This window comes from Xenopus tropicalis, chromosome 10, assembly GCF_000004195.4.
Source record: "Xenopus tropicalis strain Nigerian chromosome 10, UCB_Xtro_10.0, whole genome shotgun sequence".
Lineage (NCBI taxonomy): Eukaryota > Metazoa > Chordata > Amphibia > Anura > Pipidae > Xenopus > Xenopus tropicalis.
Genome location: NC_030686.2, coordinates 9,491,762 through 9,509,750, shown reverse-complemented (window position 1 = coordinate 9,509,750; position 17,989 = coordinate 9,491,762). Strand labels below are relative to the sequence as shown.

The 17,989-nt window shown below is 42.7% G+C and overlaps 2 protein-coding genes and 1 long non-coding RNA gene across 9 annotated transcripts in view; 2 read left to right on the top strand and 1 right to left on the bottom strand.

The window, feature by feature from the left end:
- The window catches only part of lrrc3c (leucine rich repeat containing 3C), a 163,510-nt gene that overhangs the window by 44,037 nt on the left and 101,484 nt on the right, over positions 1–17,989 (bottom strand). The window lies entirely within an intron of this gene.
- On the top strand, positions 2,874–10,532 carry LOC116407992 (serine/threonine-protein kinase mig-15-like). The gene is made up of 11 exons (XM_031894596.1): positions 2,874–2,963; positions 3,441–3,488; positions 3,743–3,778; positions 4,762–4,827; positions 5,466–5,522; positions 6,451–6,576; positions 7,144–7,248; positions 7,835–7,925; positions 8,675–8,805; positions 8,996–9,050; positions 10,453–10,532. Exons 1-11 carry the CDS (start codon positions 2,874–2,876, stop codon positions 10,530–10,532), a joined length of 885 nt encoding a protein of 294 aa, XP_031750456.1.
- On the top strand, positions 10,598–12,177 carry LOC116408052. The gene is made up of 3 exons (XR_004220698.1): positions 10,598–10,919; positions 11,070–11,159; positions 11,897–12,177. It is a non-coding gene; the product is annotated as an uncharacterized LOC116408052 (long non-coding RNA).

The window sequence follows — 17,989 nt, the reverse complement described above, 5'->3', positions numbered from 1 at the left end:
CAATGGCACTCTGCAGCTCCAACCCGGCCCAAGGAAAGTCTCCCATACGGCTCAATGGCACCCTGCAGCTCCAACCCGGCCCAAGGAAAGTCTCCCATAGGGCTCAATGGCACCCTGCAGCTCCAACCCGGCCCAAGGAAAGTCTCCCATAGGGCTCAATGGCACTCTGCAGCTCCAACCCGGCCCAAGGAAAGTCTCCCATAGGGCTCAATGGCACTCTGCAGCTCCAACCCGGCCCAAGGAAAGTCTCCCATAGGGCTCAATGACACTCTGCAGCTCCAACCCGGCCCAAGGAAAGTCTCCCATACGGCTCAATGGCACCCTGCAGCTCCAACCCGGCCCAAGGAAAGTCTCCCATACGGCTCAATGGCACCCTGCAGCTCCAACCCGGCCCAAGGAAAGTCTCCCATAGGGCTCAATGGCACTCTGCAGCTCCAACCCGGCCCAATGAAAGTCTCCCATAGGACTCAATGGCACTCTGCAGCTCCAACCCGGCCCAAGGAAAGTCTCCCATAGGGCTCAATGGCACTCTGCAGCTCCAACCCGACCCAAGGAAAGTCTCCCATAGGGCTCAATGGCACTCTGCAGCTCCAACCCGGCCCAAGGAAAGTCTCCCATAGGGCTCAATGGCACTCTGCAGCTCCAACACGGCCCAAGGAAAGTCACCATACTGAAGCTTGAATGAATCCGAATGAATCCGCGTCCTAAGAAAAAAATCGCCAGATTTTGCGCAACTTTCGGAATGGCTACGAAAAAGCCGCAACAATTTTCCGAAAAATCGCAAAATACCGATCATTACGAAAAAAACGCAATCGGGCGCATTCGGCCCATTCGTGGGTTAGTAAATGTGCCCCCTTGGGTAAAAGGGGTGGCTTGAATAGCATATCATTGCAACCCTATATTTGCACATTTTTTTACTGCTTTCCATCCTTTTGTGCATAAAATTGATCAGCTATTTCTACCTTTTTAGATTGAAAACACACCAGAAGCGTCAGAGAAGAAAGAAGAAGAATCTCTGTGTGTTCATGTCTTGAAGGACGATGAATCTATGGAAATTGATGGAGATGTAAGTACAAAAGCTTGACATTAGTGATGGGCGAAATGTTTCGCCAGGCATGGAATCGCGGCGAATTTCCGCGTTTTGTGATTGGCGGATTGTTTTGTGAAACGAATGGAAAAATTTGCCGCCGAAAAATTCGCCGCACATCCAAAAATTGTCGGCGGCGTCAAAAAAGAATAGCCGCGCGACTAAATTATAGCCACGGGCGACAAAATAATAGCCGCGGGCGACGAAACAATAGCCGCGTCACAAAATAATGGCCGCGGGCGACAAAATAATAGCCGCCGGCGACGAAACAATAGCCGCGCGACAAAAGAATAGTCGTGGGCAACAATTTTTTTTGTCACACAACATTTTTTGTCGCACGAACAGATTCGCTCATCACTACTTGACATAACAATTACACCTTGGGTAAAAGGGGGGGCTTGAATAGCATATCATTGCACTCCTATATTTGCACATTTTTTTTACTGCTTTCCATCCTTTTGTGCATAAAATTGATCAGCTATTTCTACCTTTTTAGATTGAAAACACACCAGAACCATCAGAGAAAAAAGAAGAAGAATCTCTGTGTGTTCATGTCTTGAAGGACGATGAATCTATGGAAATTGATGGAGATGTAAGTACAAAAGCTTGACATTAGTGATGGGCGAAATGTTTCGCCAGGCATGGATTTGTGGCGAATTTCTGCGTTTTGTCATTGGCGGATTGTTTTGTGAAACGAATGGAAAAATTTGCCGCCGAAAAATTCGCCGCACGTCCAAAAATTGTCGCCGGCGTCAAAAAAGAATAGCCGTGCGACGAAATTAAAGCCACGGGCGACAAAATAATAGCCGCGGGCGACGAAACAATAGCCGCGTCACAAAATAATAGCCACGGGCGACAAAATAATAGCCGCCGGCGACGAAACAATAGCCGCGCGACAAAAGAATAGTCGTGGGCAACAATTTTTTTTGTCACACAACATTTTTTGTCGCACGAACAGATTCGCTCATCACTTCTTGACATAACAATTACACCTTGGGTAAAAGGGGGGGCTTGAATAGCATATCATTGCAACCCTATATTTGCACATTTTTTTTACTGCTTTCCATCCTTTTGTGCATAAAATTGATCAGCTATTTCTACCTTTTTAGACTGAAAACACACCAGAAGCATCAGAGAAGAAAGAAGAAGAATCTCTGTGTGTTCATGTCTTGAAGGATGAAGTATCTATGGAAATTGATGGAGATGTAAGTAGAAGAGCTTGACATAACAATTACACCTTGGGTAAAAGGGGGGGCTTGAATAGCATATCATTGCAACCCTATATTTGCACATTTTTTTTACTGCTTTCCATCCTTTTGTGCATAAAATTGATCAGCTATTTCTACCTTTTTAGATTGAAAACACACCAGAACCATCAGAGAAGAAAGAAGAATCTCTATGTGTTCATGTCTTTAAGAATGAAGAATGTTTGGAAAGTGATGGAAATGTAAGTAGAAGAGCTTGACATAACAATTACACCTTGGGTAGTAAAAGGGGGGGCTTGAATCACATATCATTGCAGCCCAATATTTCTATTTTGCCAATACTCACTGTGCTTTTCTGCTATTGCCCCAACAGGTATATTACTCATTTAAGACTGGAGGGTCACCAAGATCAGAGCCTCCACACACGGATGATGTAAGTCTGACGGCATGTTGGGAATATTGCAATATTAGAATCCTATTTGGTATTTTTAGGATTGGTGTTAACCAATTCTTCTCCAAAATGTTAGAATAAAACTATAGGGTTCACTAATGCATTAGCACCCAGCCCAATAAAGCCTTTAATGAGAGAGGGACTGCCATGCATAAAGCTGATCATATTTCTCTTTTTCTTTAAGGATGGAGAAGACTTTGAATTTGTAACAGCTAAAAGTGTGAGTAGAAGAGGGTAACACAATATAATGCATAATAACGTCACACCTTGCTTTATTACACAAGGCTTGCTTATCTTGATTTAATTGGAATTTAGGGTTCCTTACTATTTTTTTGGGGGGTGGCAAGGCCATAATGCAAAGCCCTATGGAAAAGTATGGAGCATCCCAAGCCTAAAACAGGATGACTTTCTATTATTTTATGGGATTTTTATGAGAAAGTTTTGTATAGTACATTTATATTTAATTGACACCTTTATATTTACAACACCTTTTCTGATCCCTTAAGGCTGAAATTCCTCCAGAACAAGAAGCACTGCCTGCAGTTGCTGACTATGTAAGTACTCCAACCCTCTAGCACCCAACACAGTGCCATGACATGATACAAATTCATATGGATCTTTCAAAGAAAGGTTTATATAGTACATATATATTTAATTTACACCTTTATATTTACAACACCTTTTCTGATCCCTTTAGGCTGAGAATCCTCCAGAGCAAGAAGCACTGCCTCCAGTTGCTTACTATGTAAGTACTCCAACCGATGTTACAAATTCATATGGATCTTTCAACCTGGCCATACACTGGCCAATATGAGCTGCCAACTCAATTTGGTAACTCATTGGCTTGTGTATACAGCCAAGTCAATGTCCTGTCCAAAATCACCCAGGTTTCCATTTTCCTGCATTATGATTGGATAACTGATAATATCAAATTAGCACAATTTGGCATTATGATGTTGTGTATAAAAATGATGATGTTGTTTCTTGTTTTCCTTTTAGAATGAACAGGCAATAGGAATTCCAGTGGTTTATGATGTAAGTAACGTGTTTATTATGTATAATGACATGAAAGAAAGCTGTACTATACAAGACAAGTTCAATATTTTGCCATTATTTCCTATATAATCTTATGCCTTTTTCACACCGCTTCCATTACACTGATCCATTGGTTTGGCCAATAGCTAGAATAATCAGATCTACAGCAGAATGAGAGTATTTATGCCCCTCCCACCTCCAGATCAACCAATGTGTCTCAATCTGCTTTCCAAAAAGAGGGATTCAGTGCATGTCTATCCACATTAAAGGGGATAAAGTTGATTGGGAGAGTGAAATAAAATTATTCTATGTAGTATTGAAGTGGTTGGCAACTTTATCAAGTATTTAAGGGCTAATTAAGGTAACTAATTTTGCTCACAATCTACTAAGCCATAGCAACCAATCAGCAAGTAGAAATATGTATTTGGTTGCTGCTGGGTTACTAGACCTAGGGGCCTATTTACTAATCCATGAACGGATCGAAAGCGTCCAAATGCGTTTTTTTCGTAATGATCAGTATTTTGCGATTTTTTTTGTCACCGTCGCGACTTTTTTGTAAATTGTTGCAACTTTTTCGTAGCTGTTACGACTTGCGCGAATTGTCGCGACTTTTTTGTAGCCGTCGCGAAAAAAATCGGAAAGGTTTGGCCGCGTTTACTAGCGCTCAATACAAAAAAGTCGTGACAATTCGCACAAGTCGTAAGGGCTACGAAAAAGTCGCAACAATTCACGAAAAAGTCGTGACGGCGATGAAAAAAAATCGCAAAAACACGAAAAAGTCGCAGAATGTTCGTTTCCAATCCGATTTTTTCTCATTTGGGATTCGGATTCGTGGATTAGTAAATCAGCCCCCTAGTGTACACTTTCCTTACGTGACTCCCCTAAGTTTTTATATTATCCTGGTAAATTATATTTATTAATATATAGTAATTCATCATATTTATGCACCAGAAAATTTATGCTATTCTATATTTTTGTTTAAGTATCAAGCAGTAGATTATTATGACTGGAAAAAACTTGGACAAGGAGGATTTGGAACTGTGTATAAGGTAAGCCTCTCATGGAAACCCCCAATGAAATGTTTGGTTGTAACCACAGTTATGATGAAAGTGCTATCACTGTTCCCCCAAGAGTATAACTAATAGCTTAACCCTAATTTAATCTAATATCAGTGCTGTCCAACTTTTTGCATGTAATTGGTCAGTTTCCCAGTATATAAAATATACACTAGCCAATTGTGTATGTCATTGGGCAGCCTGGGGGCCAGGAAAGTGTCTTGGAGACTCATATTTTTCCTGTGATCTGTTGATGCAGATCATGTAGGGTTTTATTCGTTTTTTGATATCTCCATTGGGATTCTTCATTATTCCTTTACAGAGAATTTCTTCAGCTATTTCTCCCATTAGAAGGAGTTATAGTTGAAGGTAAAACAGTTGTAGCAGTAGTGTCACCACTTTATTCTCCATCTTTGTGTACTGTATTGCCTTGAGTGACAGAAGACCAAGTTAGGACAATTTGATTTGGAATCATAGAGCAAGTAAATGTGCTCACGTTCATAAAATTATTTTCCTCTCCCAATGTTTTACTCGAAAGGCTACAAAATACATCATAAACCTCGTGGCAACCCTGTCACGTTTCTAAGTTTAAGTAAAAAAATAACAAGAAAATGTTTCTGTTTGTGTTACAGGCAAAACATCGAGAGACCCACTACCCTGTGGCTATAAAGATCACAGAAATCCAAAAGGTAATGAACCAGAGGCCTGAGGGTTTTAATACATTTTACTGCAGTGGTGTAACTATGGAGGAGGTGGGCTTTGCAGCCATGTGGGAGCCCTGGGGAGGGGGCCTGGACTGTGGGGTCTGCTTCCTCTATAGAAACCCTACCTGAGAGCTGGTGGGGAGTGGGGGACGTGTGGGGCAGGCTGGGTAGGGGTGTACACCTGGCCCCTCTGAAGATTTTTTTGCATGGGGACCTGGCCATATACAGTAACACCACTGTTTTACTGTATATCTGAAGACTCGTTGTACTGTGTTTTTAATTAGCTACTGTAATTAGCTACATGTAAATCTCACCATATAAACTATGTATATGTAAAGAGAATCAGTTAAAGTTACCAGATGCTAAATCCTCAACAAAAGTTTAATCTCTCTTGTGCCATAAACAACGAGGGCCAGTTAAATGTTGCCTTTAATGCTCACAAAGCTACCAGACTCTTTAATAACTAGTCTTTACCAACAAAAGGTAATCCCTTATACAATACTTTTCTCCCGTGGCACCAACATTTACCATGTCAATCTGGCACCTAATTAGAAGTAAGAGTCACCATCCATTTTAGATAACTGTAGTATTACTACTATGGCACATTAGCAAATCGGCATTTAGAAGGGTCTTATTTAGCAACTCGGTGCCTTTATTTGCTTCACTTTCCCTATGGTGCCAAGCCGCTCAGAGAAAGACACAGACCTTTTGCTCTCAGTTTTATTATTTTTAGGCCTTATTATTTTATTATTTTAGGCAAATACAGTACATGTTTTGTTCTGATACAACTGTTTCTCTATAAGCGCTTATATATTTATAATAAACGCCTTTCCTTGTTCCTATGGCGGGAAAAGCAATATGTCAGTTTGCAATAACGGTTTGTATTTTTCTATACTTATTCTCTGTTGTATAGAGATACACTGAAGAAATCAAAGAACTAGAGGAGGTGTATCTGATGCAGACAGTCTCTGGACACAAAAATACTGTGGAATATTACGGTTCCATGATCAATGTCACTCCAGAGTCAAGCCAGTTATGGGTAAGGAAATATTCATCATAAATTGTTTTAGCAGAAAAAAAAATACACTGACATGGGCCAATCCCATCTGAATGCTGTTATCCCCAATATGCCTACATTTAAGTAAAGTGGGCCTAACAATAAAATTGACCTTTTGCTCAATGTCAATCAAATATGAGGGTGCTACTGAATCCATATATCTATAAATTATCCTACCCCTCTGCACCATTTCCAATTATACACTGAGTAACATGGAAAGGAATAGGGTGGGACACGAGGGGCATTACTTGTAAGGGTAAAACAGAAGATGAGGTAGCCAGCTCTGGCTAGAAAGACCAATTATCCCATAAGGCTTTTTCCTCATAAAATGGCAGTAACGGCAGTAAGAGCACCAACTGCTACTGTCTGGCATCTGTATTGTCTGTAGTGGCCTGCAGAGAAATACGATTAATCCAATAATCCACTAGTAGGTATGAAATCTTATGAGAAGGGTAATGGAAGATAGAATAAAAGGTGTGTGTAGGTAGTGTATAGTGTTTATGGTCACGTTTGTAGCTTATTTGGTCTGCATTCTCTCACTTATTCTAGTGCATTATGGAATATTGTTGTGGCGGATCCCTATATGACCTGCAGAAAATGTACAGATCCCTCCCAGAGTATGCAATTCAGTATATATCTAGAGAAGTGCTAGAGGTAAGCCTGGCTTAACCTTAATCTTTTTCTTATATATAATCTCATATTTTTCAACAGGGGGCACTTTATTTATTATAACACGCAAGTTTCAGTGAGTCATGTGACAGAAATTACATCACTTAGCACTGATGACATCACTAAGCGCCATTTATAAGGATATTATTTACAGGATATCAATGGCTTTTGTGTATTATATATATGTTAGTAATGTGCGGGCTGGCCTGATACCCGCGGGTGGGTTTGTGCCGACCTCAGCACATCACATGCGGATTGCAGACGGGTTCTGGCCGAGTTCTTCCACTCGCCCGCCCGCCTGCAACCTTACACTGCCGGCAGCTCTCTTCCTGATTCTCTAGTTATAGGCGTGTCCCCAGGAAAGGCCCACCCCTTTTGTGACGGGGTGGGCACGGGTCTATAAATGGAGAGAGGGAGCCAGGTCGAGTAGGGTCATGACTCGCACATCACAAATATATATATATATGCACATGTGTATCTAGGATGTGTTAGGATAAGAAATATAATGTTCCATTGATTTCTTAATTATCCATGGAGAATAATCACTATTTGTGCTCATTTATCTTATTAGGGCTTGAACTACCTACATGAGAAATGTATTGTGCACCGTGATATCAAATGCATGAATATCACGCTAACCTATCCAGCTAAAGTTAAGATAAGTAAGTAAAATTCACTATTTTTTTTAAATTCAAGCATTCATAGTTAATAGCTTAAATAAATGTGGGGTAGGGGTGTTTGAGTCTGCAATTTGACATGTATAACTAGGATGTATCAGTCTTTTTTACTCTTATTGTGTGGGTGAGAAATCGGGTAAATGGGTTAGGCCAGAGATAAGCTGGTTCTATATACTATATTATCAGGGCACCAGGTGGTTAAAGGTCCCCATACACGCTGAGATCTGCACCCAATATCCCCACCTACGGAGCGTGTAGTTAAAAAAAATAATAATTTGATCGTTTGGTCCTGGGGCCAAACGATTGAATTATACTGGCAGCAAGGGGCAGTCGGTTCGAGGACCACATCAACGAGCCAATGTGGTCCCCGATATGACGGAATTTTCTAACCTGGCCGATCGATATCTGGCCAATTTCAGGCCAGATATCGGTTGGGCAGGCCCCTCGTTTCTGCCCCTACACGGGCCGATAAGCTGACGAATCTGTCCAAGGGACCAATATCGGCAGCTACAATCTGCCTGTGTATGGGCACCTTAACACTAAGGGGAGTTATCTCCGAGATTGAGCCCTTGCGACTGCATTCTTCGGGGGTTATTCTCGCTTTAAACTGTAACAGCTACAAAAAGATGGCGCAAAATAAAAACAGGGTGTGTAGCGGTTGCAGAAATGATAAAGATCTGCTTTGCTGTGTTACCCATGCTGCAAGAAACATTTTATGTATGCTTCTGTTTCAGTTGATTTCGGGCTGGCTGTGCAGTTAAGAAGCCCAGATGACATTACAAGTGGTACCTGTGGAACAACCTGTTGGATGGCGCCAGAAGTTATTGCCTGCAAATACTATCGAAATTGCACATATGGCTTAAAGGTGAGTTGCAAGCTCTGTAAATATAGTGCATTCAGCGGCACTAGTGTTCCTACTAACTCACTGCCAATAGCACTTTAGTCTGGAACATGCAGCGCTGCAATATCTAATTCATCAGCACCTACAGTTATAGATTATGTACAACTCCGCACAGACATTAACTTACTCATTTTCTTTGTATTTTTATTTCCAGTGTGATATCTGGTCGTTTGGCATTACCGCCATAGAGATGGCAGAAGGACAGCCACGTAAGTAAAACACAAATTTTGTAACTTTAGTTAAGGCTGCTTCTAAGGTGAATACTGTGCCTCAGTGGGCGCTATTCAGTACCTTTTAGCCAACTTTGTTTCCTGATATCAAAAACAATTGGCCCTATATTCTTATAAAATATTTAATTGACTACAGGGATAGAGTAAGACAGCTACTTCTTGCCGGCCCTGAGTTTGCATGTAGGTCATTACCTGTAGGGCAAGTTGCAAAGTGTAAAAAAAAAAAAGAGCCAATGCCAGAGGGGCTGCTGTAAGGTGCCACTGGGTACTGGGAATGCCGGGGGGGCTGTAAGGTGCCACAGACAGTCACTATTTATTGGGCTGGGGGGGCTGTTTGTGCCTCTGGGTACTGGGAATGCCAGAGGGGCTGCTGTAAGATGCCATAGACACTCACTATTTATTGGGCTGGGGGGGCTGTTTGTGCCTCTGGGTACTGGGAATGCCAGGGGGGCTGTAAGGTGCCACAGACAGTCACTATTTATTGGGCTGGGGGGGCTGTTTGTGCCTCTGGGTACTGGGAATGCCAGGGGGGGCTGTAAGGTGCCACAGACAGTCACTATTTATTGGGCTGGGGGGGCTGTTTGTGCCTCTGGGTACTGGGAATGCCAGGGGGGCTGTAAGGTGCCACAGACAGTTACTATTTATTGGGCTGGGGGGGCTGTTTGTGCCTCTGGGTACTGGGAATGCCAGAGGGGCTGTAAGGTGCCACAGACAGTTACTATTTATTGGGCTGGGGGGGCTGTTTGTGCCTCTGGGTACTGGGAATGCCAGGGGGGCTGTAAGGTGCCACAGACAGTCACTATTTATTGGGCTGGGGGGGCTGTTTGTGCCTCTGGGTACTGGGAATGCCAGGGGGGCTGTAAGGTGCCACAGACCGTTACTATTTATTGGGCTGGGGGGCTGTTTGTGCCTCTGGGTACTGGGAATGCCAGAGGGGCTGCTGTAAGATGCTTTAGACTATTTAGTGGGACTCTATGTGGCTGTTTGGGCCTTTGTGTTCTTGAAATTCCAGGGCCTACTTTGAATCCCCGTCCACCCCTGTTCCCTCCCCTAACTTGCATATCATTCAAGCCAACAGTGGGTGCAGGCCAGAAATACAGCCTGTAATACAACCGACCTTATGGTAGATAGTAGGAAAGGGCTGCTTTACACCTGCTGATGTTGTGCTTTGTCATAAGCAATTGAGCAGGGTGGGGTGTGTAAGGCAGGCAGGGTTCCAGTCCAGTGTATTAGGGTTAGAATTAGTAGTATTACTTAGGGCACCAATACTACCTGGCCTTTGAATCTCATAGCATTCATGCTTCCCATGATATACAGTAATATGTGCTTTGGATATCATCAGTGCTCTGCAGTTTTTAATATGCTGTTTTATATCCTTTAGCTTACTATCACGCGTTTGATCCAGCGGCCCTCATTTACACCTATGAGGCGCCCACACTATTTGAACGAAACTATTGGTGAGTCCTTCTACAGAATTCCCTATGTCTTTTAACTAGCAATTCTCTTCCAAGATTGGTATTCTAGTCCACAATTCTGATGAAGTATTGCTATTGGCAAATGTATATAGAACTATTACACACTGAGACGTGTAATTGTACTAGGACCGATTTTTATCATCTATCATATAAGGAACATATCATATTTTAATCAAAACATCCCTTGATTAAAGCTGAATATTTACTGCTTTTTCCCAGGTCTGAAAGTTTTGAGGATTTCCTAGCGCTGTGTTTGATAAAATCACCTGATCAAAGACCGACGGCCAAAATGCTTCTCGAACACAGCTTTATAAAGGAACAACCAATGGCCGATAGCATGGAGAATTGGTTAATGGATTATATCTACAGTGTGGTAAGAGCATTTTTTTATACAAATAATGTAACTGTTTCAATGTGTTTTATACTCTTTATCTTTATATCCATAACATTTAGTCATTTCAGAGTAGACTATTCTTTATTTAGCATGGAAATCCATTTTTGCACTCGTCTCTTTCTTTTATAGTACTGGAATGCTGAAGGGTACGGCCCAGAAAATGCCCAATAAGATACACTGAGGAGTAGTGGCAAATAAGGACTATATCGGCTATTTAAGGTTGGTCTAGCATTTCAAGTTCATGGTGTTATTAATCATATTTTGTTTATTATACTGAAATCTGTGTTAAGTTGGAGGACACTCCCAAAGAAGCTAAATAATAGGCCGAAACCCCATACAGATGCAACTGCTTATTCCTATTTATCTATTAGAGAGATACTGACACTTAGGGGCCAATTTACTAATCCACGAACGGATCGAAAGCGTCCGAATGCGTTTTTTTCGTAATGATCGGTATTTTACAATTATTTCGTTGCCATCGCGACTTTTTCGTAGCCGTTACGGCTTGCGCCAATTGTCGCGACTTTTTTGTAGCCGTCGCGAAAAAATCGGGAAAGGTTTGCCCGCCGCTTACTAGCGCTCAATACGAAAAAGTCGCAATTTGCGCAAGTCGTAACGGCTACGAAAAAGTCGTGACAATTCACTAAAAAGTCACGGCGGCGATGAAAAAAATCCCCAAAAAATACGAAAAAGTCGCAAAATGTTCGTTTCCAATCCGATTTTTTCCCATTCGGGATTCGGATTCGTGGATTAGTAAATCAGCCCCTTAATACTGATATACTGACACCCTGCCTGCCGCTCCCCAATCCCCAAACTCTGCCAATCGGTTTCTCACATTTCTTTCTCAGAACCTAGGAATCTAGTCATCCCTTTAGTATCTAGGGCCAGGGAGAAAAAAGGGTTTATGAAGTTTTTAAAAATGCATCTTCTCACACATTTTTCTTTGATCTAACCAGCTACAGTCATGGAACAGTGGGCCTACGTTACATGTTCCTGAATGGCAAGTCTTCTTAAAGGTCCTCAGGAACTGCAGCCATAATGATTCCATCTAATGGACTGCGGCCACAATGGAGCTGGACCTGGACTTTGGAATGAATGTCTGCGCTGGCTGAGAAGAGACTGCCAATAAGAAAGCAGCCAGCGGGTGGTGGAGGGTTTAAGGATTCCAACATCCTTGGGAACTAAGTTCCCAGCCAAGTTTTGTAAATATGTCCGTAAATAAAATTGTAATATACTTTGTCTGTGTTTTGAATGATTCCTTTGTGAAAAATTTAGCACTGAAACAAAGAATCTTTTAATTTTTTAAAGCCTTTATTTTGATTTTTTTAAGTTCAATAACAAACAGTTGTAGAAATTATCTGTAGAGATAGACTATTTTTAGCCCCACTATGGTTTCTGTGTTACAGATCATTTCAGCCACAGGGCTGTATTTGTATATAGGCGCCCAAGGGCCTGTGCTTAGGGCAGCAGCTTTTGGCTTATGGGGGGTGGCCCTCGGGTGCCTATATATAAAATTTTTCTTTAAAAAAGAAAAAAAAACTTCACCCAGCCTATTATCTAATAATAATAATAATACAATGCATCCATCAATGCAAGCCTGTTTATTGGTTGCTGGTGTCAGCGACCCCCTACAACCAGATTTTCAACTGCAGGATTTAATGAAGCAGAATTGGAAATCTATTTTAAAAAAACATATAAAACGGTCATAGAAATTTACACCCTGTATATTAGGGGTTTGTGTGTTATGTGGGGCAACATGTGTGTGTGTTTGCCCTTACAGAACCTGGTTCCAGTACTTTAACCTGCTCTGTATCTGCCTTTATTGGCTCACCCTGTATCTAGAAGGTACAAACACCAATAAACCCACCTACAATAAAAGTGGATGCATGTAGGCATAAGTTTAGCTTGGTTATTATATACTCATACATATAAATAGTAGACACCCCAAACAAAAATGGCACCCCCCCTCCACTGAATGGTAAAACCCATAGTGCAAGTACAATATAGGCCTGAATATGGACCCCCAGTTGTGCCGTATGTGACATCTTCAGCTTGAGTTACGATGCTCTCTATAGTGGCCAAGCAAGGTCCCCATACACGAGCAAATCCGCTCGCTTGGCGATGTCGCCAAGCGAGCGGATCTTCACCCGATATCCCCACCTGCAGGTGGGCGATATCAGGGAGCATTTAGGTAAAAAAAAAATAATTTGATCGTTTGGCCCTGGGGCCAAATGATCGGATTATGTGGGCGGCAATGGGGCAGTCGGTTCGGGGGCCGCATCAACGAGCCGATGCGGTCCCCGATCCGACTGGATTTTCTAACCTGGCCAATTGATATCTGGCCAATATCAGGCCAGATATCGGTCGGCCAGGCCCCTCTGTTCTGCCCCTACACGGGCCGATAAGCTGCCGAATCTGTCCAAGGGACCCATATTGGCAGCTACTATTGGCCTGTGTATGGGGGCCTTTAGCCTCTTGGTGAATACATTAACATTTGGAAATATTGATTAAAACCAAAAGGCTACAAAACATGATCAATTAAATAAATTGTTATTATCGTGTATGTATGTGGTGCCCTATATACTGCACTTGTCATACAGACTGATCCATAAATACAGGGGTCTCTGCCTTTGCAGCAGCCAAGCAGGAGAAGAGCTTCCCATATATAAATGATGCCGAGGCACAGAAATGTTTGGGCTTACTACTAATCCAACTGGAAGCCATTGAAACGTGAAGCAGTGGATAGATGAGCCAAACCTGAGGGGCAATTAGGGGGATTAGGGGGATTGGGGGGTAAATGCGGCCCCTGCAACTATAACAAACCAACTGTGACAACATTATTTTATTAACCTTTAACCTTGCCAAATGGGGCCTGACCATTGTTATGTCCCAAATCCAAGAAGCCTGAACACCAGTGCTTTAGGGTATATTTATTGATATAGATTACAACTGGCCCTAATTATTTTGCTTTTTGTTCAGATGCTCTCCAGTTTGGAATTTCAGCAGCTATCCAGTTGCTAGGGTCGAAGTTAGCCTAGCAACCAGGCAGTGTTAAGTAAAATGTAATTGGCTGCCGGGGTCAGTGACCCCCATTTGAAAACTGGAGTCAGAAGAGAAAGGCAAATAACTCACAATCTATGGAAAATAAAAAATAAAGACAAAATGAATATTTCTCCCGGACTCCAAGATAGCAATCGGACCAGTCCCTGGGTCAACTTTGTGCTCTGGGTCGTATTCATATATAGGCACCCGAGGGCCTGTGCCTAAAGCAGCAGCCTTGGGGGGGTGGCCCTTGGGCACCTATATATTCAATAAAGTTTATAAAAAAGGAACAAATTAAACCCCCACAGCCACTCTCAGACCTACCAGTGGGAATCCAGCAGCAGAGCTGGTGCAATAAGGGGTCCGGCACAATTTCCCCCGTGTGTGACGTCACTCGTACCAATAGTTACATAGTTACATAGGGTTGAAAAAAGACCATTGTCCATCAAGTTCAACCCATCCGAGTAAACCCAGCACACAACCTATACTAACCAATCTATACACTCACATACATAAACTATATATACAACCAGTAATACTAACTGTAGATATTAGTATCACAATAGCCTTGGATATTCTGCTTGTTCAAAAACTCATCCAGGCCCCTCTTATAGGCATTAACAGAATCTGCCATTACCCCATCACTAGGAAGGGCATTCCCCAACCTCACTGCCCTCACAGTGAGGAACCCCCTACGCTGCTTCAAATGGAAGCTCTGTTCCTCTAATCTAAAGGGGGGGCCTCTGGTGCGTTGATTGTTTTTATGGGAAAAAAGAACATCCCCCATCTGCCTATAATCCCCTCTAATGTACTTGTACAGAGTAATCATGTCCCCTCGCAAGCGCCTCTTTTCCAGAGAAAACAACCCCAACCTCGACAGTCTAACCTCATAGTTTAACTCTTCCATCCCCTTAACCAGTTTAGTTGCACGTCTCTGCACTCTCTCCAGCTCATTAATATCCTTCTTAAGGACTGGAGCCCAAAACTGCCCCCCATACTCAGGGTGAGGCCTTACCAGGGACCTATAAAGGGGCAAAATTATGTTCTCATCCCTTGAGTCAATGCCCTTTTTTATACAAGACAGCACTTTATTTGCTTTAGTAGCCACAGAATGACACTGCCTGGAATTAGACAACTTGTTATCAACAAAAACCCCTAGATCCTTCTCTATTAAGGATCCCCCCAACACACTACCATTCAGTAGATCGTTCGCGTTTATATTATTTCTACCAAAGTGCATAACTTTGCACTTCCCAATAGCCGTAGGTGTGTGTGTGATGTCCCTTCCATCAACTGGGGGTGTATTTAGGGTGCCCAGGGTGGCACCATACCTAAATACTTCCCTGTTTATACTAAGAGCCAGGGTCGGACTGGGCCACAGGGGCCCCGGGAAAAAACCCAGTGGGCCCCCGGTCCTAACCCGATCCGTGTCGAGTGCTAGGGATTGGATGGGTCATGGGGGCCCCTGTGGGGGAGTATGATGGCCACGGTGGGGGATCCGTGCCAGGCGCTGGGGGTTGGACGGGTCATGGGGGCCCCTGTGGGGCGGTATGATGGCCACGGTGGGGGCCCCTTGGGGGATCCGTGCCAGGCACTGGGGGTTGAACCGGTCATGGGGGCCCCTGCGGGGGGGTATGATTGCCATGGCTAATATACTTACACACCAGTGTGTAAGTGCCCTAAGTCTTGAGCTCTTTACAGGCAATGACACAAAAATATACCTGTTGGACCAAAACAAAAATGCATTTTATAGCATCCTCCAGTGTCTCTGTAAAGTGTGCTCTGGGCAGCTGTTGTGAAACTGAGCTTAGGGGCTGTCTCAAATTATCAAGCAGAAAATGAGGTTCGCCTGTCATATACACTGATACTACACAGCTGATTATTATACCAATTGTACTAGTTTCCGAGCTGCCATGTACAGATTACCTGAATTATATACTTATCAGCCTTATACTGTGTCATTTATGAATGACCTGTTAAAGTTTCTGCCCCTTGGGTTATACAGAAACATCGCTACAGAAGTCTGGATGTGATTGAATATAATTATGTAGTGTGTAGGGTTTGATTATAGTATGATATTTACATTCATTATTAGTACAAAAAAAATAAATTGGATCTTGTCTCTTATTGAGCCCTGCTAACAATACTTGTCCTACTTAGGTTTAGCCTGAGAACTAGGCATGGTGTGCCAGTGGCAAGATGGCGCCCAAAGATGCAGGACATCACGCCGGCCTACAGACGTTTCACAGAGACAAAGCGCTGCCTGCAGTAAGTATATTGCCCCATTTACCCCACTGCTTGAATCCATCAGCTGTTCCACATTTATTTATAATGCAAAGTGACATAGCTATCAGCCTAATCCTTATATTGAAAATCAATACAAATAAATATTTCAGCTAACAACCAGAATCCTCACAAATCTAAGTAAATACATTTTATAGCAGGTAACACATATACCGATAAAGTCGGCCAGTTTGGCCATTTTCCAAAGCAATGGTTGCCATATGGCCACTTATCCTCAATTTCAGTGACCAAACAACCTCGGATCTTAACTGCCGTCCCCCAGTGACCAACTTTGCAAATTTTGGGGACTCAGGCATAAAAACTGTGAGACTGACAGCATTTTACACTTCACCATTGAAAGTAAATAGGTGAAATGCTATTGGCTGTTGGTGGCTCCCCCCACTTTTTCTAACTCTGAACCGCAGTTACCAGGTGACTAGCTCTGCAAAGTTTGGAGACCTTAGTATTAATATTTAAAGAATGGCAGCAGTTTAAATTTAAACATATGAAGTGTATAGCTGAAATCTGATTGGTTGTTGTTGGCCCCGCCCACTTTTCTAAACTTGGAACATAGTCACCCAGTGACAAACTGTGCAAAGTTTGGGGACCCTGACATTAAACATATGAGAATGGCAGCAGTTAACATTTCCCCACTGAAAACAATGAAAGAAATGTGATTGGCTTTTGGCGGCCCCGCCCACTATTTTTAACCTCAAGTACGAAGTCACGCAGTGACTGACTGTGCAAAGTTTGCAAACTCTGGCATCAAACCAATAAAATTCAATAGGTGAAATCTGATTGGCTGTTGGTAGCCCCGCCCACTTTTTCAAAACTAAAACTGCAGTCCTCTAGTGACCAACTGTGACAAGTTTGGGGACCCTGGGGTTAATACTGTGAGACTGGCAGCAGGTTGGATTTCCCCATTAAAAGTCCATAGGTAAAATCTGATTGGCTGTCACAGCTCCACCCCCTTTTGGGCATCCAGCAATCATCATATTTTCATTCAGGCTGAGCCCATGACTGTGTGATTCAAGTTTGGGGAGTGAAGTCTCAAAGCTGTAACATTGGCAGGATTTTCAATTTCCCCATTAAAGTCAATGATTAAAATTTGATTGGCTGCTGTTGGCCCCTCCCACTTTGGGGTCATCCAACAAATGTTGCTGCTTCATTCGGGGTGACCCTATGATTATGTTATTCAAGTTTGGGGGGTGTAGCTTCAAAGCTGTAAGAGTGGCAGCAGTTTGAAAATCTTCCCTGTCAAAGTCAATGGGAAAATTGGGGGGTTCAGGGGGGGGGGCGCCACAAAAAGATGGGGGGCCGGATCACTTAGAAAAGCACAAGCAAGCTTGAACTATTTGCCCCCTGTTTCCTATTGCAGCCCCGAAGGGGGAGGAGTCTGACGTTTGTACCAGTTATATGAGTCCCTAGCATTAAACTAGTAACAGCATTTACTGGTCATCTCTCAAACGTCTCATAGACTGGGGTATTAGCAGCCTGATACCCTGGGGCTTTATACCTGTGTGGCACAAATTACACTTATACAGCTATAGGACCCAATATCCAGAATGCTCGGGGCCAAGGGTATTCCGGATAAGGGGTCTTTCCCTAATTTGGATCTCAATACCTTATATCTACTAAAAAAATCAATAAAACATTAATTAAACCCAATAGGAATGTTTTGCATCCAATCCAATCCAAGGATTATTTCTATCTTAGTTGGGATC